Raw genomic sequence first — 23,466 nt, 5'->3', positions numbered from 1 at the left:
CACTTTGAGAACACCTGCTGTAGGAACTTCTCGTCTGCTCACCTTCTGAGCAGAAGAACACGGAGAACCCCGATGATGTCTCCACTAGAGCCTTAACGTTTCATCATGTTCTGGTTCTGATCCGGCTTCCTGTTTCTATCTCACTTACAAACTTCATGCATCGTTTCACCAAACACACATTTGAAATCCAGTTTTTAGGAAATCCTAAGAAAAGGAGTGAGTCCCCCCCCCCCCCCCCCCCAACATGCTTAAATGTTAAATCATTTTCACTAAGCCAGCATCACCCCCCCCCCACACACACACACACGTTGCTGGCGTGTACCTGGATCCAAACCGCAGGAGTGGCGCCTCCCCCTGTTCCAGAGGAGTCGTGTCTGTGGCGAGCCTCCAAACGAAACATGGGGGGGGGGGGGGGGGGGGGGGGGCTCAGCGTTCAAGGCTGCTGCTATAAATCTGTCCTGGGGGGTCAGAGCAGGACTCTGCGCATCTGCCTTTAAACACTCGGGTCTCAGCAGGAAGCTTGATTCTGTTTTGGTCGAAGGTTCTGCTCCATGTTCTGAAGAACGACAAAGAGCAAAGATGAAGGAGGAGCCAGAACCAGAACCAGAACCATCTCTGATGAACTTCATGTCAGCGTTCAGATATCAACATCCTCCCCGCATCCCTGTGTGTTTGTTGGACGAATCGCCTCGTCTGATTGGATGAAGGACATGAGTCCATTCAATGATCTTCAGCAGTTTTATTGCAAAAACAAGTTTCCATCAAACAGACATCAGAACCATCATCCTTCTGACCCACAAAGACCCCACCCACATCCCCCCGTCCAATCACAGCAGCCGCTCGTCTCCGGGCTGGCAGGAACCGGTTCCAGCATGAAGGCACGAGGAAGCAGAGAAGCCTGAGCTTCAGTGCTTCAGCTTCTGGGATGAAGAACAGCCAGAATTCTTGTGCATCATAAATAAATATTGTTCCAAACAATATTTATTCTTGGAGAAATTACTAAGCGCCACGGAAACGCAAAGGCCACAACCATCTACGGCTACGGTGGACACCAAAGTCCCGTCACAGTTTCAGGCGGTCCAGCAGGGGGCAGAACTTCAGAACTGTGCTTTGGTGGAGCTCATAAACGGCCCCCCTCCTCTGAGCTCGGTGAAGGCATCTGTCAGGAACACTTCAAGTAATTTCAGGTGGGAGGAGCCATGATGGCGGTCATGGCTCCTGCATATAGAAGAGCTGGTCTCGTACAAAAATATACACAGACGTGACGGAACGCATGACTTTGGTAGAACTGAGGATGCTTCTATATGCTTTGGAGAGGCTGGAACCCTGAGATGAAGGAGGTACGATGAGGAGGTGAAGGGCGAGATGAACACACAGTGATGAAGATCAGAGAAACATGCTGCAGGAATGAGGCCAAGTGATCCAGAATGAGCATCCTGCCTGACATGATGACACGAAGAACCAGGAGGAATCAGGAGGAACCCAGAGGAACCATGAAGTACCAAGAGGTACCATGAGGTACCACGAGGAACCCCGAGGGAACCAGGAGGAACCACGAGGAACCACGAGGAACCCCGAGGGAACCAGGAGGAACCAGAAGGAACCAGGAGGAACCCAGAGGAACCATGAGGTACCAAGAGGTACCATGAGGTACCACGAAGAACCCCGAGGGAACCAGGAGGAACCAGGAGGAACCACGAGGAACCCAGAGGAACCAAGAGGTACCACGAGGAACCCCGAGGGAACCAGGAGGAACCACGAAGAACCACGAGGAACCCCGAGGGAACCAGGAGGAACCCAGAGGAACCATGAGGTACCAAGAGGTACCACGAGGAACCCCGAGGGAACCAGGAGGAACCACGAGGAACCAAGAGAAACCCAGAGGAACCACGAGGTACCAAGAGGTACCATGAGGTACCACGAGGAACCCCGAGGGAACCAGGAGGAACCAGGAGGAACCCAGAGGAACCATGAGGTACCAAGAGGTACCACGAGGAACCCCGAGGGAACCAGGAGGAACCAGGAGGAACCAGGAAGAGGAACTACCCCCCCCCCCCCCACAGGACGGGTCACTGCAGCCAATGAGACGAGTTTTCTGCTGGAAGTGAACCATCACAGCCGCTCTTCACCCTCCACCTGAAGCTCCTCCCCTCACAGGCTACCTGAATTAACTTAATCTAATCTGACCTCACTAGTCCTCTGACCCGGTTAGTCTTGGTTAGTTGGAATCAAATCTCCCTCCATCAACTACCTGATTGGTGTGTGTGGGTCGAATTAGTGCATGTGGCTGAGCGTGCACGAGCACGTGCTCTCAGAATCAGACATGGCAGTGGGCGTGGTCACAGCGCCGTCTCCACCACGGCGTGCGGGCTCATCTGGCAGGAAGGCTCCTTGGGCCCGCTGACCCCCGCCTCCCCGTGCTCTGCGTCGCTCCCCGCGTTCACGTGCGCTCCGTCTGTCTTCACGTGCGCTCCGTCGGCGCCCGGCTCTTTCTCCTCCAGAACCACGACCTCCCCGTCTCTTTGGGCCCTGCGGTACGGCTGCACAGTGCCCTCTGCAGGCTGCGAGGGGCAAAGACACGGGTGAGGAGGAGCGTCTGGGAGGAGGAGCGTCTGGGAGGAGGAGCCCCGCTCACCTTCTGACCCAGGGGGGTCACGCAGCACAGCTTCTCCCTGTAGCGCTCCGGCAGGAAGAACAGCAGCGTTCCCAGGACCGGGAAGACGGTTCCGGGGGTCAGCTCCTTCTCCTTCATCGGTCCTGATGAGGAGCAGAACGCCGCTTTTCATTGGTTTGAGGGAAACTCCACGAGGAAGAGGAAGATGTCTCTGTCAGGGGGAGGAGCCTCTGAGCTCACCTGTCAGCAGACTGACGACCAGTCCCACCAGCACCACGGTGGCGGAGTTGTGGGCGCTGTACCACATGTAGGACAGCGAGTAGAGCGCGTGCACGCCGCTGGGCCTGGGGGAGGATGAAGGTCAGTCAGCTGCCTCTCTGCAAGGGGGGGGGGGTGTTCTTCTTGTGGGGGTTACCTGGTGCTGCTACTGTTCAACAGGGTGGCTGCAGTACCACCCACGTCCAACAGGGGCAGGAGGGTGGCGTTGAGGGGCGGGGCCGGGGGGGTGGAGGAAATGCGCATCACGAAGCTGCCGATCCCGATCCAGAACGCCATGGCCAGGCCCGCCAGCAACCCCACAACAGCCCCCTGAACCCAGGGGGGGGGGCACACATGAGGATCCACAGCAGAGCTGCACCCACCCCAAAGTAACTACAGTAAAGTAATCCGAGTACTCAGAGTATTTACCACAGGATTTGCCCAGGGGAAGAACATCCCCAGGCAGAAGAGTCCCAGCAGAGGCCCCCCCACCATCCCGAAGATGCTGAAGGCCGCCTGCAGACACACAGAGGTCAGAGAAGCACGCACACGCGTGTCACTGAGGGAGGGGGGCGCTCACCTGCAGCACGGAGCCCATTCTGGAGGCGATGTAAGCCATGGCCAAACACACCAGACCGTACACCAGAGCTGGGGGGGGGGGCACCGTTAGAGCACGCTAGTTCAAGTCTGCCAGGACGAAGTAACGCTCCACCACAGCCCGGGGGGCGGGCGCTGCTCTTACCGAGTCCCTTGGACAGCAGGGTGGCCCTGGTCTCAGTCATGCCGGGAAACTGAGGCTTGATGAGGTCCTCCATGGTTACTGTTGCTAAGGAGTTGAATGCTGACGAGATGGTGCTAGGGGGGTCAGGATAATATGAACCAATCAGGATGAAGCACTGATAAACGCTGCATTGATTGGAGCATTGGAGCTATGAATAAAGACCACGCCTCCAGCTAAAGACCTTCAAGCGTTTAGAAATGACCAAAAGGATTTTTTGAGGTTCTGACTGCGTTTGTGACGTTCAGCATCTGTCGGCACAACTCAAAGGAGAGAAACTTGAACATGATTTAAAAAGTCTGCAGTGGGGTTACCAACCCCCCTCCAGAAAAACGACGTGTGACCTCTGACCTGAGCGCTCCGCTGAACAGACAGGCCACGAAGAGGCCGGAGAGGCCGGGCAGGCCACTGAACACGTCCATGACGAAGTACAGCACCATCTGCACACACAGAGACAGGCTGAGCGCGCACGAGCGTCCGTGAGCGCGCACGAGCATCCGTGAGCGCGCACCAGCGTCCGTGAGCGCGCACCAGCGTCCGTGAGCGCGCACCAGCGTCCGTGAGCGCGCACGAGCATCCGTGAGCGCGCACCAGCGTCCGTGAGCGCGCACGAGTGTGCAGAGTGCGCGGGGCTCACCTGGTCGGTGGTCTGGACGTAGCCCTTGTCCAGGGGGCTGTCCTCGCCGTAGCGAGCGAACATGACCAGACCCATCAGGCAGCCCAGACACAGCACCACCTGCTGGCAGGGGAACACCACGTAGCAGGACCTGGGGGGGTCACACTCTGAGTGCTGCTCTTATGGTGACAGTGGGACGTTCAGGACACGGACGCTCACATGATGGCCTCCTTCTCGGAGCGCGAGCTCAGGTACCTCTGCACCTGCGCCTGGTTGACCCCATACAGAGCTAGCATGAGGAAGACTCCGCCCACCCCCAGCGTCCAGAAAGTGTGTCGCTGCAGAGGATCTGGGTTCAGGCTGCAGACACACAAACCCGTCACAATCACCCAGGAACCCCCCCTCCGCGCCCCCCAGGGATGCTTGGCACTCACTCGAGCCCGGAGATGCGGCTGCCGTTCATCGCCTTCCGCCACACCTCTGCCATGCCCCCCGCCTGGCTGGCCCCCACCACGATGACCGCCAGCTGGCCCGCAAACATCACCACCGTCTGGAAGACGTCTGTCCAGATCACGGCCTTCAGCCCCCCCTGAAAGACCACAGCAGCGAGGTCACTCCAAAGCCCCTGACAGAGCGGCAACCCCCCCCCCCCCCCCTTACCAGAGCTGTGTACAGAGTACACACCAGCCCCATGGCGAGCACCGCCCCCCAGAGGTCAAACCCTGTCACTGCAAGACACAAGCAAACCCCCCCTCACTGTAAAACTCCTGAAAGCATGCCCCCCTCCCTTCATCAGGAGGAGCTAAAAGCAGACGAGTTTACCTGCATTGAGCGCCAGCGCCGGAGCGTACAGCACCACCCCCATGTAAACGACCTGCGGGGGGCAGACAGAGACACCTCCCTCACACACAGAAAAGCTGCTGCAATCAGGGAGTCCATGACATAACCAGACCCCCCCACAGACACCCAGCAGGAGGCAGATACCATCTGGAAGATGAAGGTCACCGTCCCGCACACACGGACCGTCTTGTTGAAGCGCAGCTCCAGGTACTGTCGAAACAAACAACCGTCCAGAATCAGGTCCGGATCGGATCTCCATGAGATCAAACCCGGCCAACGGATCAGAACCTCGTAGGCGCTGGACAGCCGCAGCCTGTAGAAGACCGGGATGAACACGTGGGCTGGGATGAGCAGACCCAGGAAGTAGGAGCAGCCCAGGAACCAGTACTGCGTGCCGAAGGCGTAGACCTCCGACGGGGCGCCCAGGATGGCCACGGCCGACTGAAAGGTGGCGAGCAGCGACAGCGACACGGGCAGGCAGCTCATGGAGCGATCCGCCATCAGGAACTCCTTCAACACACAGACAGGCGTCACGGACGCCGCCTCCATCGGGGTCACGGCCAAAGACGCTGAAGCCCACCTGCGTCGTGCGCTGGCGGCCCCCGGAGAAGGCGTAAAACAGGCCGATGCCGGTGGAAGCCACCAGCAGCAGAGCGAAGATGACGTAGTCCTCCTTGGTGAACTGCATCTGCACCGCTGCTGCCATGACCACTCAGCCGATCACAGAGTCAGACGCTCGTCCATGGAGTCTCCTGCTGGAACACCAGGACACGGATCCGGTCAAGAGGTTTCAGAGAAAGAGATCGCTTCATTTCCTCAACGTTATGATCTTACAGCTTTGACTTTTAAGTGATGGAAATCTGAATTTTGAGGAAATAAGATTCTAAAATAATAAGAACGTTCTGGAACATCTCTGCCTGGATAAATGAAGGTACAACTATAATTCAGTTACTCTCTTGAATGTTAATTCTGTTTGATTATTGAGAATTTGGTTTAAATTCAGAATTTTTAGGTATGAATTCCCACCTGTTTTGCCATAAATCCTGATTTTTTAAGAGTTTGTTTTCCAGACAAACCAAAGCTTTTCCAGCTGGAAAACACGGAGGTCAGGCGTGAGAACGTACCTCTGTGTCCTGCAGGAAGATCTGGACGCCTGCAGCCTTTCTGAGAAACAGGAGAAACATGAGCCAACATTTGTTCAGAACCGGTTGATGATGTGGACCCGTGGGTCTGAATCCCGCGGCTTGAACAGTGAGGCTGACGGCACTCTAGAGCCGCTCCTGACGGTTCCCCGGGACTGCAGAGGAACCCGCTCGGCTCCATCTGACACCGCAAACATGAAGAACGCCCTTTTCCCGAGCCGCACAGATCCGGTCTGAGGTGGACATTCCTCCCTTCGGGGTTATGAAAGCTGAGGAATCATTTCCAGAGAAGGTCAGGAGCTGTGGAGCTGCTCCGGGGTGAGATAACCTCACCTGGCTGAACTGTGGACTCCGACCTGCTGACATGGGAGTCGGGCTAACGGAACGGAGCCGAACGGCGTGCCGTGCCAAGGTGTGGCTCAGAGGTGGTCATAAACCTTCAGAGCACGCATGAACACTCCTCCTCTCTGGAGCAGTTAGGAGGAAAACTTGACCCACCTGCCAGGAACGTTTCAGAGCTGCTTTGATCAAAGAGCAGAGCCTTAAATCCCACAATCATTTATCCGCTTAGGATCCAAAAACTGACCCTTTCCCACACAGATTCCTTCCAAAAGACATTTTTCTACGAGAGCAGAAACCTCACCTTCAGGACACCTCTATCAGTAACGGCAAACAAACAGGTAAACTAGAATGAGTTTCCTAAAGTTCACCACTGTTGTTTTTCCACATCCAAAGAGAACATTCTAGACACTGGATGGTCACATGACTTTATTCAAAGTCTGTCCACACATTGGACTGGAATGATGGACTGATCCGTGTTGATGACATCACACGTGTGTTGTCTGCTCTGATTGGTCGGTTTTACCTTACAGTCAAATAAACCCACAGTATCTCAATCCAGATGATTATCATCCGTTGTTTTGAAGTGGTTTGAGAGACAGACAGACAGACAGACAGACAGACAGACAGACAGACAGACAGACAGACAGACAGACAGACAGACAGACAGACAGACAGACAGACAGACAGACAGACAGACAGACAGACAGACAGACAGACAGACAGACAGACAGACAGACAGACAGACAGACAGACAGACAGACAGACAGACAGACAGACAGACAGACAGACAGACAGACAGACAGAGGTCGACTCCATTAACTCTCCTCAGACAGACCGATCTGGTTGGATTATAGGAATAGAGATAAATTCCTCGATTGGTCGTTACAGCCCTACTCTCCAAACATTCATCCTTTCCTTCATACGGATCAGTCATCCTGGTTCCTTTACAGACTAGCAGCACCATACCATGATGTTTCTGCCCCCATGCTTCACAGTGGCATTTATACCAAGGGGTTCCATTTTGGTCTCTTCTGACCACATGACCTTCTCCCAGTCCTCATCCATGGAGGATCCTGTGGATTCTCCACATGGTCTCTGGAAAACTTTAGACAGTTCTGGACATATACTGGTTTAAACAGGAGGACTTTCTGAACTCTGCGGGACTTGAAACCATTATAACGTTGTGTGTTACCATGGTAACCCGTGTTACTGTGATCCCAGATCTCTTCAGACCATTGACCAGTTCATCCGTGCAGTTCTGAGCCGTTTCCTCTCCATTCTCCAGATCATTTGTTCCACCAGGTGAGATCTTGCATGGATCTCCAGGTGGAGGGAGATGGTCAGTGATTTTCTTTTTCTTTCATTTTCCAACACTTGCTGAAACAAATTCTACACATGTCTCTGTCCACTGTCCCAGACACCTGGCTGGATGCTCCATGTATGCTTCCCCTGTCAGCAGCTTCCACCCTGCAGTTATGAGCTGGTCTTGGGATGGAACCCTCCATGCATGGTGAGGAGCTGTCGTGTTTTAACATCCGTGGTCTGTATCTCTTCCTTTGGCCGTCTTATTATTCCTGCAGGGTATCTGATAACTGGCAGTGCGTAGCTGTTTATTGCCCGGGTCTTGTTCTTACCATTGAGCTGGCTTCTCAGGACTTGCCTTACTGGTTGGAGGTATTTAGCTGTACTGTAGATCCTGGTGGTGTGGATCAGGGAGTCAATGTCACGCTCGCTCTTAGCATATAGCTTGATGTCATCCATGTAGAGGAGGTGACTGATGTTGGCCCCATTTCTGAGTCAGTATCCATAGCCAGTCTTGTTGATTATTTGGCTGAGGGGGTTCAGACCTATGCAGAACAGCAGTGGGGACAGAGCATCACCTTGGCATATCCCACATTTGATGGACACTTGTGCAGGTGGCTTCCCATTGGCTTCAAGGGTGGTTTTCCACAGCTTCATGGAGTTTCCTATGAAGGCTCTTAGAGTCCTGTTGATGTTGTACAGCTCCAAGCATTCAGTGATCCACGTGTGGCATTGAGTCATAGGCTCAATCCAGGCTGTGCACAGGTTGGTGTGTCGTGACCTGTAGTCTTGGCCAACTGTTCATTTGGCCAGTCTTTGGTATTTGGCTCCTCTGGTATCTCTACCAAATCAAACTCAGTAGATAAGGCAAAAGGAGACAGGTGAACTCTTCTCTGGGGCATAAAAGGCAAATAAAATCCTCTTAGGGCGTTTATGTGTGCATGTATGTGCTTATCTCGTACCATGAGAGACAATGAAACTCGTGTCATGCTGGCTGAACAAGGTCTGCATCTGGTGAACCCAAGCAGCTCGATGGAACTGGAACAAGGCGAGCTGCCAGAAGCATCTCTTTATATCATGGTGGGCAAAACTGTTCGCCCCATTCTAATGGCAAGTATTCAGATTTAAAAACTACTTTTACTCTCTGTGGGTGTTGTCCCACCAGTTTTTCTACGCATGGGTCCTGGGGGGGGTGAAGGTTAGTGTCTGCTGTCATGTAGAAAGCGTGCCTGCAGGAGGTGGGACCCCGCGTAGCCCGGCTCTCTACTGTTACAGCTTTGTTCTTAAACATGGAATAAAAACACTCTGCTTCAGCCAGAGGGAGGAAGGACACCTGATAACGCAATAACAAAGTTAAAGCATATTTACCCAGAATCCACTGCGGTTCTACATTTTACTTGTTTGAACAAACTGAAGTTTTCTTCAGTGGATGACGTGTTTACGGGATCAAATAGATTCTTGTTATTAGAACTTGACTGTAGTTTAGTTTGAGTCACAAACGTTTGTTTTTATTGGAAATCTTAACCGTCATGGAAGCTGACCCCAACCACACATTAACACGGGGGGGTGAGACTGTTACAGCAGTTGATAAAGTCTGCTTGAGGATGTTAGTGAGGAAGGAACTCTGATCTACACTCTGACTGTAGAGAACCGTCAGCTGTAAAGTTCAGGAAACCTGGTATCCTAGCAACAGAACAACTACGAGGGTCCGTTATGTAATAAAGCCCACAGTGATGGTTACTGATCATGACAGCAGAACCGCCGCATGTTGCAGGGTACACCCCCCACACACACACCCACACATAAACACACACCAGTGTTTGAAATAAGCGGTTATCCTGTTGTCCAAGACAACCAGATTTCACGGAGGACAACCCAAAATGAACCTGACGGTTGTCCATGTGACAACCTGCTCTTTTATTCAACATTTTGGTATTTTTCAACTATTTTACTTTGCGAAACGACGTCCGACTTTTTTAGATAAAACCGAACTCTGTCACGTGACTTCTGAACGGACCGAGTACGCCTGAAGAGGTGAGCGGCATCAGCCTCAGCAGACGAGTCGGACGCTGATGATGATGACATGATGACAACGTTACACCTGCATGTGTTGTTTAAAGATCAGGGATATTAGTCTTTACTGCTACTTCATTTACACGTGTGTTTATTTGAAACAGATGTTATATCATGTTATCACTTTTCATCACATAAATATTACTTTATATTTGGAATGCTGTACTAGTCCCAGTTCATATCGGTGTTCTAAATTTTAAAAACACTCATTAGGTTACAGTGTTGGTTAGATAAAGTATTTTCATTTGATCGTAACAGTATTACATTGACATGGCAATACTTTGTGTAACCAGATACTTCAATATTTAGTAAAATGTTGCTTTTTAATATTTAAAGAGTTTTTTAAATGTCCATCATAAGAGGCAGTTGATATTAGATGTATAGAAGAAATAAAGACGTACGTTCTGACATCTGAGTAGGTTTGGTTGCTGTTGAATATTGGTATCCAAGGACAACCAAATAACACTTGTGTTATATCTAACGCTGACACACACACATAAACACACACACATAAACACACACACACAAATATAAACACACACACACACACACACACACAAACACACACACATACTTAAACACACACATAAACACACACACATACTTAAACACACGGACACTCTGACAAAAGAAAACACAAATCTTTCAGCCGACCAGGAGAATCTGGACATCCCATAATCCCAACTGTTTGGGGGGGGGGTCCAGTCCTAACACAGCTGCTCACCAGAACTCAAAGAAGGTCCACTAAGCCGTGGAGGATCCAGAACTGTAGGGTTCTGAGATGAGATCCAGGCGTCACGTGTCTGAGCTCCAGAGCTCCAACATTCCCAGAAACGCTCCAGAACCCACGGGGGAGGGGAGGGGGGGGCACGGCGCCACAGGGTTTGGACCTGCTGGTGTGGAAACACAGATCCTCATCTCCTCACTGAGGTCAGAGAGTCTCGGCGAGACCTGGGGGGCGGACCTCCACACCGCCTCATAGGAACAGGCAGAACTTTTTCAGAACCACAGCTCTGGCTGCAGCTGACCCGGTACCGAGTCCAGCCAACAGTTTACCATAAAGGGCGGAGTTCTTTGGACTGAAGAACATCTGGAAGCTGATGTGTCTTTGAAAACGACGATTCATGATTCATCCTGTCTAGAACCAGAGCATCACGCAGAACACGTATGACCATTTACATGACAACAAAGCACCGCCGCCTGCCGCTCGGACCCTCAGAACCACAGCAGAACCACAGGCTGCGTTTAGGAAAACTGCTCTGCTGTCAGACTGAGGTGCTCATTTAATTAGTTCTTTATTTTTAGCCCATCATTGATCATAGAGGAGGCCTCCATGAGCCTCGGGGGGTGGGGGGTGGGGTGCCAAGGACAGAGATATGAAGCCACCAAAACACTGGATTAGTTCAGATTAGCTTTTTAACAGAACCAATGCGATAAGAGCCGTGCTAATCTAGTGTGCAGCTCGGAGCAGACTGACCGGCTGAAGGAGACGCCGGGGGATCGAACCTTCACCCCTCACACGTCTGGTTGATAGACCCAAGCATGACCCAGCAAATGTCCTCCGGTCGTTCCAGTTTGTGAAATCTATCAGGTCTGCGGGTCTTCTTCTGTCTTTGAGGGAGTTCTAGTGGACCGGCTGTTCTGCGATTCCCTGAGAACCGACAGTTAAAGAATAACCGGAACGACCGAGAACCACAGATGGTAAAAACATTTTTGCCGCCTCAGCTGCTGTTGTTCCATTATTGATTGATTGACAGTTTACAAGAGGAAGTTGGATTTTTTTTACACCTGTTGTCGACGTGAGTTCTGTGGTAAAAGTGAAATAAAATCCAGAATCTTTGGCTGAAGATCTGGAGTTTTTCCCCGGCATCTGGTTTCAGAACTTCCACAGTTTTTACCAAAAAACACGCCGACTGTTTTCACCAGCACACGCGTTCCGACCCGACTCACTGATCTGGTGAGTTTGGGTCAGAATCAAATCCGTGTCGTCTGCATAGAAGTACATTCACTTCCACAGACAGAGATGATGTGAAGACTGAAGAGAGGGGACCCTACTACTGATCCCTGAGGAACACCTGAAAGGACATAAATATGATCCAATCAACTCACAGCAGCACGAGAGAAAAGAACACGAGTTTAGTTAGAAGAACCTCCTGATCCACCAGATCAAAGGCTTTCCTGAGGTCCAGAAACAGCACCGTCCAGCACCACCCACATCCAGAACCGCCTCTGTAGACGCACCTCCATCTCAGTCCAACATTTGGTTCCAAAGCCAAGTTTGTTCCGTTTGTTCGGTCCGATTGAAGGTCTAAAGAAGTTCCAGAACCAGATTTAAAAACTGGACAAACTCTGGCGGACCAGAGTGAAACCCAATGCTGCTCAGCGGAACCAGGGAAGAGGGAACCATGGAGTCCACAGGGTTCTTCAGAGGGTTCTAGAAACTGTTATGAGGCTTGTTGTGGTGAAGAACCACGACTGTGAATAAAACCCACACAAAATACAAGAAACACGCATGAATGTTATCACACGCACACGCACACACCATGAGGACAAACGGAATCACACACTAAATTCAGGACACACGCACGCAAGGATCCAAACACGCGCGCGACCACGCACGCACGGACACAAACACTAGGCTAAAACCGTGGAGACCATCATTTGTGTTGAATTTCATCAGAATTTGCCATCCAAGCTTCACCGTGTGACGTCAGCAACCCCCCCCCCCCCCCCATTCATACATGACCAGCCCGCCTCTGAAGTGTTTACCTGCAGCCCGAATCCGTGATGAGCGGAGATCCGTTAACCAACATCTGCCTCACAGCAGCGGGTTGTCCGTCTCCGCCGAGGGTCCCTGAACGCCACGCGGGCTCTCACCGATGGAAACTGAACGCTGGATCCAGAACCCGGTAAACAGGTGTCAGCCGCTACGACACAGCCGCGGCTCTTGACTGCTGAACCCGCGAGGACAACATGCGGCGGCAAGACGTCCAACGAATGTATGAAGTAACCGGAACTGCGCCGCGTGGCTCCGCTGTCCAATCAGCGCGGAGAGCGTTCAACGCCTCGAACCAATGATGTCCCTCCCACGAGCCCCCCCTCCCCGGAACAGGGCTCCTACCTGTGACCCGCAGAGGCGGGACTCCGGGCCCACCTCTCCGTGACGTCACGGACCGCCCAGTCTCCTTGACATGAGGTTGCTGCGTTCACGCACGCCCCATGGAGCGGAAATTCCAAACCTGCGCCAAATTCATCCCACGAGATCTGCCTGACGACCAGCACCAAACTCCATCCTCATGCACACAATGCAGCCGTTACACTTCCTCCAGAAAACTATCATATGAACAACAGATTTAGTTCAAAATCTGGGATGTTCTGGTGCTGAACGCAAAAGTCAAACCGACAAAGATTCATTCTGAAGGTTTACATCAAATAAATCATCCGTTTCTATAAATAAGTCAAATAAATCAGTTTCTATAAATAAGTCAAATAAATCAGTTTCTATAAATAAGTCAAATAAATCAGTTTCTATAAATAAGTCAAATAAATCAGTTTCTATAAATAAGTCAAATAAATCAGTTTCTATAAATAAGTCAAATAAATCAGTTTCTATAAATAAGTCAAATAAATTAGTTTCTATAAATAAGTCAAATAAATCATCCGTTCTTATAAATAAAACAAGCTTCATACAGTTTGCTGGAGGTAAAACAGAAAAAGTCCTCAGCTGAACCGGACCCCTCCCCAGTAAATTCCCAGCACTATGACCCCCCCACATTCAGAATCCATTCCGTTTTAGCTGATGAACCAGCAACTCTGGGTATGGGGGGTCTTTAGCCCCCCCGGTTTACAGAATGGGACGTTCAGTTTAGTAGAAAAACTTTATTTAGTCGTCTTCTTATAGGAAGTGTTCATTCAGGAGCTCCTGCAGGAGCAGAAGTCTTCCTCCGCCGTGCACACACGTGCACACACGTGCACGGTGACCCCTCCAGCAAAGTTTCTGGGTGTAATCTGGGGCGAGTCATGGAGCAGCAGAACTGTGGTCCGGTTCTCCTCAAACCCACAGCAGCTGCGGTCCGGATCAGTTCAACAGTCTGACGATGGCGTTGATGTCGGCGCCGCGGAAGCCCGGCCCCCCCAGGTCCTTCAGGAGACCCGCTTTGTCGCGTGCGGCGTGACGCGGCACCGACAGACGGAAAGGCAGCAGGAAGTTGTTGGCGGGCCGGAAGCTCCTCCCCACTGAGAAGATCTCATGGATCAGATCCTCCAAGCAGATGATCCCATGTTTACCTGGGGGGGGCAGAAGGTTCTGCATGTGAGCAGGAGGTCCAAAAGGACACACGCACAGGAACCCCACCAGAACCCCCCATGGGGGAAATCACAGCAGGTTTTAGGGCGGGGGCTTAGACGGACCAATCAGGAACCACGACCAGAACCACTGGTTCTGACGGCTCAGACGGGTTCCTTGCAGCTCTGTGACGCTGTTTACTGTAGAATGTTCCGTATGATCAGAACTGTTGTTGGTTCTACTGTTATTTCCAGAAAAGTAGGGAAAAAAAGTTTCACCCGAGAAAATCTGCTGGAATTACAAAATAGAGTCTTTGTGGAGGCGGAGCCTATAGCAGAGACATTCATATTCGTGTCCAACAAGCAGGAAGTTTCTTTTTCCATCTTTGTTCTCAATTTCTAAAACTTTATTCTGAAAAGACTTCAGTGCAAGCACAAATAGGGCTGTGACGATAACCGCATCACCGCACTTTTTTGACGCACTTTTTTTTTTTTTTTTTGGTGCGTGTTTGGAACTATAATAAACACGTTCATCTTTGCTGATAATTTCCTTTTTCTGCTAGTGTTCAGACTTTCTTTCTTTCAGACTGTTGTCTCCTTTTCTCCCACCGCTCGTGCTCTCAGTGTCTGCCTTCGCGCTGCACGCGGCTCCGTTTACACAAACAGGCGCGCGCTTTCAGAAGCACACATCCTTATTCTACAACAGAAGTTTCCGTCTCGTGAGGAAATACGACAAATTTACTGCTTTCTAATTATTAATTTCCATTGTATTCATTTCCATTACAAGCTGCGTGCGTTCCTAAGTGCGCGACACGGCCGCCCACCGGAGGATTTTGTGTTGGGGGGGGGGGGGGGGGGGGTGTAACTGTCCTCCTTCAATCCGTAACACCAAACATGAACGCGCACTGTTAGATTTCCATGAAAATCACTACATGTTTTCTTTGGGAACTATTTTTTGCAGCGTAACGTTACGTGTCTGTATAAACAGAGGCGGAGCCTCCTGCCCCGCGTTCTTCATGGCTGTCAGGCTTCACGGCTACCGGAAAGGTGACAGCGTCTGCAGTCTGTTTATTACTGGGCAATAAATAATATTCTGAGAAGATGTCTGTACCAGAGAGCACAGGTGAAACTTGCGTGCAGCTCCAGAGCGGTCCGCTGCAGAAGAATCAACACACACCCCCAACACACGTGTGCGCGCCTTCCTACTATTCCTACACAAGACGCTCCGCGCTCACACACAGTCAATCTACAACACCTATAGTTAGTTCACAAGTTAAATATGTAGTTGTTGGTTGTTGGTTAACCGCGACACCGCGCCCCCTGGTGGTTCATCACCACGGTGATGAAAAATTCGACACCGTCACAGCTCTAAGCACAAAGATGTGTTTTATTTTGAAAAGACGTACCCATGTGCTGCTCGATCAGCGCGTTGTCCGTCAGAGGAACCCGCCTCCTGCCGATCCTCGTCTGACCTCGCTTCAGGATGAGCTCCCGGACCGACTTCAGGTTAGGGAACCTGAGAGCGGAACCGATAAACATCAAAGAACCCAAAGCGGAAGGAGAGCGGGCCGAGGAACTCACCCCCACGCCACGTACGGCTCCACCACCTTCATCATGGCCACGGACGTCTTATTGATCTTGATGAAGGCTCCACTGAAGATCTTCCTCAGCCTCATCATCTGCACCACCTTCCTGACTTTGGGGCTGACGCCTTTGATCCTGGGGGGCCACAAGCACCACACTGGTCAGGGTTCTCCTCAGACAAGTAGGGTCGTGCCGACAGACCGGCATCACCATGGAGAGACACCATGGTGATGCCACGCCCCCGCCACACCCCCGCCACGCTGCCAGTCGACACCATAAGCCGTGGTTACATGAGCAAAATATGTTGATGGGATCAATGGTCGGATCAGAATCAAGCGTGTTCGTGGGCCCAGAAAAACTTAGTCTGTTTCTAACAAACGTTCACATGGTGGCCTTCCAGTCAGAATGAATCATTCACACATCCGCAGCAGTGTTGGAATACAGGAAGAGGAAATGAGTCCCGCTGGGAGGCTACATGCATAGATATGTCAGCTCTGTCATATACCAGATGATTTTATTAATGTTCCCATGAAGGAACTGCTCACTAATCCCTGTGGTCAGAGCGGTTTCTGTGGAAGAACGGAGCTGGAAGAAGGGAGGACTGAGAGACGATACAGGCATAACCTGACCTTCCACTGTGGATAACCTGACGTTCCTCTGTGTTTAACCTGACGTTCCTCTGTGCATAACCTGACGTTCATCTGTGGATAACCTGATGTTCCTCTGTGCATAACCTGATGTTCCTCTGTGCATAACCTGACGTTCCTCTGTGGATAACCTGACCTTCCACTGTGGATAACCTAACCTTCCACTGTGGATAACCTGACCTTCCACTGTGGATAACCTGACCTTCCACTGTGGATAACCTGACGTTCCTCTGTGGATAACCTGACGTTCCTCTGTGGATAACCTGACGTTCCTCTGTGCATAACCTGACGTTCCTCTGTGGATAACCTGACGTTCCTCTGCGTTTAACCTGACGTTCCTCTGTGGATAACCTGATGTTCCTCTGCGTTTAACCTGACCTTCCACTGTGGATAACCTGACCTTCCACTGTGGATAACCTGACGTTCCTCTGTGGATAACCTGACGTTCCTCTGTGGATAACCTGACCTTCCACTGTGGATAACCTGACCTTCCACTGTGGATAACCTGACCTTCCACTGTGGATAACCTGACCTTCCACTGTGGATAACCTGACCTTCCACTGTGGATAACCTGACGTTCCTCTGTGGATAACCTGACGTTCCTCTGTGGATAACCTGACGTTCCTCTGTGCATAACCTGACGTTCCTCTGTGGATAACCTGACGTTCCTCTGCGTTTAACCTGACGTTCCTCTGTGGATAACCTGATGTTCCTCTGCGTTTAACCTGACCTTCCACTGTGGATAACCTGACCTTCCACTGTGGATAACCTGACGTTCCTCTGTGGATAACCTGACGTTCCTCTGTGGATAACCTGACCTTCCACTGTGGATAACCTGACCTTCCACTGTGGATAACCTGACCTTCCACTGTGGATAACCTGACGATCCTCTGTGGATAACCTGACGTTCCTCTGTGCATAACCTGACGTTCCTCTGTGGATAACCTGACCTTCCACTGTGGATAACCTAACCTTCCACTGTGGATAACCTGACCTTCCACTGTGGATAACCTGACGTTCCTCTGTGTTTAACCTGACGTTCCTCTGTGCATAACCTGACGTTCATCTGTGGATAACCTGATGTTCCTCTGTGCATAACCTGATGTTCCTCTGTGCATAACCTGACGTTCCTCTGTGGATAACCTGACCTTCCACTGTGGATAACCTAACCTTCCACTGTGGATAACCTGACCTTCCACTGTGGATAACCTGACCTTCCACTGTGGATAACCTGACGTTCCTCTGTGGATAACCTGACGTTCCTCTGTGGATAACCTGACGTTCCTCTGTGCATAACCTGACGTTCCTCTGTGGATAACCTGACGTTCCTCTGCGTTTAACCTGACGTTCCTCTGTGGATAACCTGATGTTCCTCTGCGTTTAACCTGACCTTCCACTGTGGATAACCTGACCTTCCACTGTGGATAACCTGACGTTCCTCTGTGGATAACCTGACGTTCCTCTGTGGATAACCTGACCTTCCACTGTGGATAACCTGACCTTCCACTGTGGATAACCTGACCTTCCACTGTGGATAACCTGACCTTCCACTGTGGATAACCTGACCTTCCACTGTGGATAACCTGACGTTCCTCTGTGGATAACCTGACGTTCCTCTGTGGATAACCTGACGTTCCTCTGTGCATAACCTGACGTTCCTCTGTGGATAACCTGACGTTCCTCTGCGTTTAACCTGACGTTCCTCTGTGGATAACCTGATGTTCCTCTGCGTTTAACCTGACCTTCCACTGTGGATAACCTGACCTTCCACTGTGGATAACCTGACGTTCCTCTGTGGATAACCTGACGTTCCTCTGTGGATAACCTGACCTTCCACTGTGGATAACCTGACCTTCCACTGTGGATAACCTGACCTTCCACTGTGGATAACCTGACGATCCTCTGTGGATAACCTGACGTTCCTCTGTGCATAACCTGACGTTCCTCTGTGCATAACCTGACGTTCCTCTGTGCATAACCTGACGTTCCTCTGTGCATAACCTGACGTTCCTCTGTGCATAACCTGACGTTCCTCTGTGCATAACCTGACGTTCCTCTGTGCATAACCTGACGTTCCTCTGTGGATAACCTGACGTTCCTCTGTGGATAACCTGACGTTCCTCTGTGCATAACCTGACGTTCCTCTGTGCATAACCTGACGTTCCTCTGCGTTTAACCTGACGTTCCTCTGTGCATAACCTGACATTCCTCTGCGTTTAACCTGACCTTCCACTGTGGATAACCTGACGTTCCTCTGTGGATAACCTGACGTTCCTCTGTGCATAACCTGACGTTCCTCTGTGGATAACCTGACGTTCCTCTGTGCATAACCTGACGTTCCTCTGTGCATAACCTGACGTTCCTCTGCGTTTAACCTGACGTTCCTCTGCGTTTAACCTGACCTTCCACTGTGGATAACCTGACGTTCCTCTGTGCATAACCTGACGTTCCTCTGTGGATAACCTGACGTTCCTCTGTGGATAACCTGACGTTCCTCTGTGCATAACCTGACGTTCCTCTGTGCATAACCTGACGTTCCTCTGCGTTTAACCTGACGTTCCTCTGTGCATAACCTGACGTTCCTCTGCGTTTAACCTGACCTTCCACTGTGGATAACCTGACGTTCCTCTGTGGATAACCTGACGTTCCTCTGTGCATAACCTGACGTTCCTCTGTGCATAACCTGACGTTCCTCTGCGTTTAACCTGACGTTCCTCTGTGCATAACCTGACGTTCCTCTGCGTTTAACCTGACCTTCCACTGTGGATAACCTGATGTTCCTCTGCGTTTAACCTGACCTTCCACTGTGGATAACCTGACGTTCCTCTGTGGATAACCTGACGTTCCTCTGTGGATAACCTGACCTTCCACTGTGGATAACCTGACCTTCCACTGTGGATAACCTGACCTTCCACTGTGGATAACCTGACGATCCTCTGTGGATAACCTGACGTTCCTCTGTGCATAACCTGACGTTCCTCTGTGCATAACCTGACGTTCCTCTGTGCATAACCTGACGTTCCTCTGTGCATAACCTGACGTTCCTCTGTGCATAACCTGACGTTCCTCTGTGCATAACCTGACGTTCCTCTGCGTTTAACCTGACGTTCCTCTGTGCATAACCTGACGTTCCTCTGTGCATAACCTGACGTTCCTCTGTGCATAACCTGACGTTCCTCTGTGGATAACCTGACGTTCCTCTGTGCATAACCTGACGTTCCTCTGTGCATAACCTGACGTTCCTCTGCGTTTAACCTGACGTTCCTCTGTGCATAACCTGACATTCCTCTGCGTTTAACCTGACCTTCCACTGTGGATAACCTGACGTTCCTCTGTGGATAACCTGACGTTCCTCTGTGCATAACCTGACGTTCCTCTGTGCATAACCTGACGTTCCTCTGCGTTTAACCTGACGTTCCTCTGTGCATAACCTGACGTTCCTCTGCGTTTAACCTGACCTTCCACTGTGGATAACCTGACGTTCCTCTGTGGATAACCTGACGTTCCTCTGTGGATAACCTGACCTTCCACTGTGGATAACCTGACGTTCCTCTGTGCATAACCTGACGTTCCTCTGTGCATAACCTGACGTTCCTCTGTGCATAACCTGACGTTCCTCTGTGCATAACCTGACGTTCCTCTGTGCATAACCTGACGTTCCTCTGTGCATAACCTGACGTTCCTCTGTGCATAACCTGACGTTCCTCTGTGCATAACCTGACGTTCCTCTGTGCATAACCTGACGTTCCTCTGTGCATAACCTGACGTTCCTCTGTGCATAACCTGACGTTCCTCTGCGTTTAACCTGACGTTCCTCTGTGCATAACCTGACGTTCCTCTGCGTTTAACCTGACCTTCCACTGTGGATAACCTGACGTTCCTCTGTGGATAACCTGACGTTCCTCTGTGCATAACCTGACGTTCCTCTGTGCATAACCTGACGTTCCTCTGCGTTTAACCTGACGTTCCTCTGTGCATAACCTGACGTTCCTCTGCGTTTAACCTGACCTTCCACTGTGGATAACCTGACGTTCCTCTGTGGATAACCTGACGTTCCTCTGTGGATAACCTGACGTTCCTCTGTGGATAACCTGACCTTCCACTGTGGATAACCTGACCTTCCACTGTGGATAACCTGACGTTCCTCTGTGGATAACCTAACCTTCCTCTGTGCATAACCTGACGTTCCTCTGTGCATAACCTGACGTTCCTCTGTGGATAACCTGACGTTCCTCTGTGGATAACCTGACGTTCCTCTGTGCATAACCTGACGTTCCTCTGTGCATAACCTGACGTTCCTCTGCGTTTAACCTGACGTTCCTCTGTGCATAACCTGACGTTCCTCTGCGTTTAACCTGACCTTCCACTGTGGATAACCTAACCTTCCTCTGTGGATAACCTGACGTTCCTCTGTGGATAACCTGACGTTCCTCTGTGGATAACCTGACGATCCTCTGTGGATAACCTGACGATCCTCTGTGCATAACCTGACGTTCCTCTGCGTTTAACCTGACGTTCCTCTGTGCATAACCTGACGTTCCTCTGTGCATAACCTGACGTTCCTCTGCGTTTAACCTGACGTTCCTCTGTGCATAACCTGACGTTCCTCTGTGCATAACCTGACGTTCCTCTGTGGATAACCTGACGTTCCTCTGTGGATAACCTGACGTTCCTCTGTGGATAACCTGACGTTCCTCTGTGCATAACCTGACGTTCCTCTGTGCATAACCTGACGTTCCTCTGTGCATAACCTGACGTTCCTCTGCGTTTAACCTGACGTTCCTCTGTGCATAACCTGACATTCCTCTGTGCATAACCTGACGTTCCTCTGTGCATAACCTGACGTTCTTCTGTGCATAACCTGACGTTCCTCTGTGCATAACCTGACGTTCCTCTGCGTTTAACCTGACGTTCCTCTGTGCATAACCTGACGTTCTTCTGTGCATAACCTGACGTTCCTCTGTGCATAACCTGACGTTCCTCTGTGCATAACCTGACGTTCCTCTGTGCATAACCTGACGTTCTTCTGTGCATAACCTGACGTTCCTCTGTGCATAACCTGACGTTCCTCTGTGCATAACCTGACGTTCCTCTGTGCATAACCTGACGTTCTTCTGTGCATAACCTGACGTTCCTCTGTGCATAACCTGACCTTCCACTGTGGATAACCTGACGTTCCTCTGTGGATAACCTGACGTTCCTCTGTGGATAACCTGACATTCCTCTGTGCATAACCTGACCTTCCACTGTGGATAACCTGACGTTCCTCTGTGGATAACCTGACGTTCCTCTGTGGATAACCTGACATTCCTCTGTGCATAACCTGACCTTCCACTGTGGATAACCTGACGTTCCTCTGTGGATAACCTGACGTTCCTCTGTGGATAACCTGACCTTCCACTGTGGATAACCTGACCTTCCACTGTGGATAACCTGACCTTCCACTGTGGATAACCTGACGATCCTCTGTGGATAACCTGACGTTCCTCTGTGCATAACCTGACGTTCCTCTGTGCATAACCTGACGTTCCTCTGTGCATAACCTGACGTTCTTCTGTGCATAACCTGACGTTCCTCTGTGCATAACCTGACGTTCCTCTGTGCATAACCTGACGTTCCTCTGCGTTTAACCTGACGTTCCACTGTGGAGGAGGTGCAGGTCCACTCACTCTCTGATGCGGACGGCAAAGGCCAACTTGTTCCCCGCCGGGGGCAGAGCAGGCGCCGGCCGGTGTTTGGATCTCCGGATCCGGGTCTCGTCTCGGTGCTTGATGTGTCCATCCTTCAGGAAATCCTCCAGACGCTTGAAGTTTAGTGGCTTCCCTCTAGCGACCTGAAGAGAAATGTTACAGGACGGGCCCCTTGTTTGTAGTCCAGGCCAACAGGACTACATTACCCACCTTCCTCTTCTCCAGCAGTGCGAGCTTGGCCTGGGTGGCTTTGATGGCCTGATAGGCTTTCCTCTTCTTCAGGAGGAACTCTGGGACCAGCTTGATGACCTTCTGGGACCTGCAGCAGCAGGACAGCAGACGTTTGTGTTTCCGCTCAAACAGCTGATCGACCTTCAGCATAAAAATGTCACAGATGCGTGTTTTTGGCACCGAAACAGCTGTCCCCGTGCGGGGTTTTGGAAACCCTTATAAAATTCATTTGAGCTCCGTAATGGAGGATCGTGAACGGACCCCCCCCCCCCCCCTCAATGAAAGCCGGCTGGCTGATACCGCGGTCACACGGACCATTAGACGGACACAGACCGAGGATGGACGAGGATGAAAGACCAAAACACTCACTCCGGTTCAGCCATGATTCCGCTCGTCTCCTTCCGGCTCACTCTTCTTCTTGTGCTTTTATTGGCGGGAGGCACCAGCGTAAAGGTGCATTACCGCCACCTACTGCGTTGGAGTGTGGGTCAGAGTGGGGACTACCTACCAACCATACCGGAAAAAAACAAAACAAAAACACCCTTAGATTCTCCTCAATAACCAGAGGCCTGTTGCACAAAATTAGAATTAAGACATCCGGGATAAATGACTGAGCTGAGCTCAATGAAGCCAAAAGATGTGCTTCCAGGCTTAATTGGTTGCACAAAGACCAAGCCAGGATGAGCAGACACGGATTCATTTAGCCAGGTGTAACCAATCCTGGGGGGTATTCCAGAAGGCAGGTTCTGCTAGCTCCCACGATAAGTTTGAGGCTAAGGAAGTGGATAACCTCAGCTTTCAGTTCCAGAAATGGAGGTATGTTTCAGGGTAGATCAAGTTACCATGGCAACTCATGCTCTGAACATAACCTGGTCTGGAGCAGGTTTAGTTGAAGGTTAGTTTGTTTTCAGAGAGGTGAAGCAGCATGGCGTGTCCATTTGAAGATGATTTAGTGGATGAAGAAGCTCAGATAATACTTTTTCCACCATGAGAGGGTGATAAGACCACAAATGGATGTTGGAAAGAGAAACTTTTACTTTGATCTAACTTAATTATTTGCTTCAG

At 50.9% G+C, this 23,466-nt stretch overlaps 2 protein-coding genes across 7 annotated transcripts in view; both read right to left on the bottom strand.

The window, feature by feature from the left end:
- Positions 1–719: 719 nt before the first annotated feature.
- Positions 720–12,960, bottom strand: slc5a6a (solute carrier family 5 member 6a). 5 transcript variants are annotated; one of them, XM_023953225.2, is made up of 18 exons: positions 12,735–12,960; positions 6,231–6,266; positions 5,687–5,858; positions 5,395–5,616; positions 5,251–5,316; positions 5,089–5,140; positions 4,927–4,994; positions 4,701–4,855; positions 4,486–4,626; positions 4,288–4,417; positions 4,002–4,090; positions 3,615–3,727; positions 3,453–3,520; positions 3,302–3,388; positions 3,030–3,202; positions 2,855–2,958; positions 2,636–2,757; positions 720–2,561 (listed from the first exon to the last, which is right to left on the bottom strand). In XM_023953225.2, exons 3-18 carry the CDS (start codon positions 5,810–5,812, stop codon positions 2,340–2,342), a joined length of 1,938 nt encoding a protein of 645 aa, XP_023808993.1. In that variant the 5' UTR covers positions 5,813–5,858; positions 6,231–6,266; positions 12,735–12,960; the 3' UTR covers positions 720–2,339. The 5 variants fall into 5 exon arrangements, with proteins under 5 accessions (XP_023808993.1, XP_023808991.1, XP_023808992.1 ...); XM_023953223.2 differs by having other exon boundaries at positions 6,231–6,270; positions 12,735–12,942; XM_023953224.2 differs by having other exon boundaries at positions 5,687–5,861; positions 6,231–6,270; positions 12,735–12,941.
- Positions 12,961–13,829: 869 nt separating this feature from the next.
- rpl7l1 (ribosomal protein L7-like 1) overlaps positions 13,830–23,466 on the bottom strand; it is a 21,443-nt gene continuing 11,806 nt past the window's right edge. The window contains exons 3-8 of one of the 2 annotated variants that reach the window (XM_023953236.2): positions 22,771–22,905; positions 22,381–22,489; positions 22,150–22,313; positions 15,831–15,968; positions 15,656–15,765; positions 13,830–14,252 (exon numbers count right to left, since the gene is read on the bottom strand). In XM_023953236.2, coding sequence (XP_023809004.1) covers positions 14,044–14,252; positions 15,656–15,765; positions 15,831–15,968; positions 22,150–22,313; positions 22,381–22,489; positions 22,771–22,784 — 744 coding nt within the window. In that variant the 5' untranslated portion in view covers positions 22,785–22,905 and the 3' untranslated portion in view covers positions 13,830–14,043. The remainder of the gene's footprint in view (positions 14,253–15,655; positions 15,766–15,830; positions 15,969–22,149; positions 22,314–22,380; positions 22,490–22,770; positions 22,906–23,466) is intronic. The other variant, XM_078942505.1, reaches the window with a different exon arrangement.

Source organism: Oryzias latipes, chromosome 24 (assembly GCF_053564925.1).
Source record: "Oryzias latipes strain Hd-rR chromosome 24, Olatipes_Hd-rR_3.1".
NCBI classification, from domain to species: domain Eukaryota; kingdom Metazoa; phylum Chordata; class Actinopteri; order Beloniformes; family Adrianichthyidae; genus Oryzias; species Oryzias latipes.
This window is presented reverse-complemented; position numbering and strand designations above follow the sequence as displayed.

Bases quoted from the DNA above. Each gene is read 5' to 3' on its own strand.
- slc5a6a (XM_023953225.2), bottom strand. From the start codon at position 5,812: ATGGCAGCAGCGGTGCAGATGCAGTTCACCAAGGAGGACTACGTCATC. The intron at 4,418-4,485 runs GTGAGCGTCCGT...TGACCCCCCCAG, and splicing joins TCCGAGAAGGAGGCCATCAT to GTCCTGCTACGTGGTGTTCC. The intron at 2,758-2,854 runs GTGAGCTCAGAG...GCTCCTCATCAG, and splicing joins GGTCGTCAGTCTGCTGACAG to GACCGATGAAGGAGAAGGAG.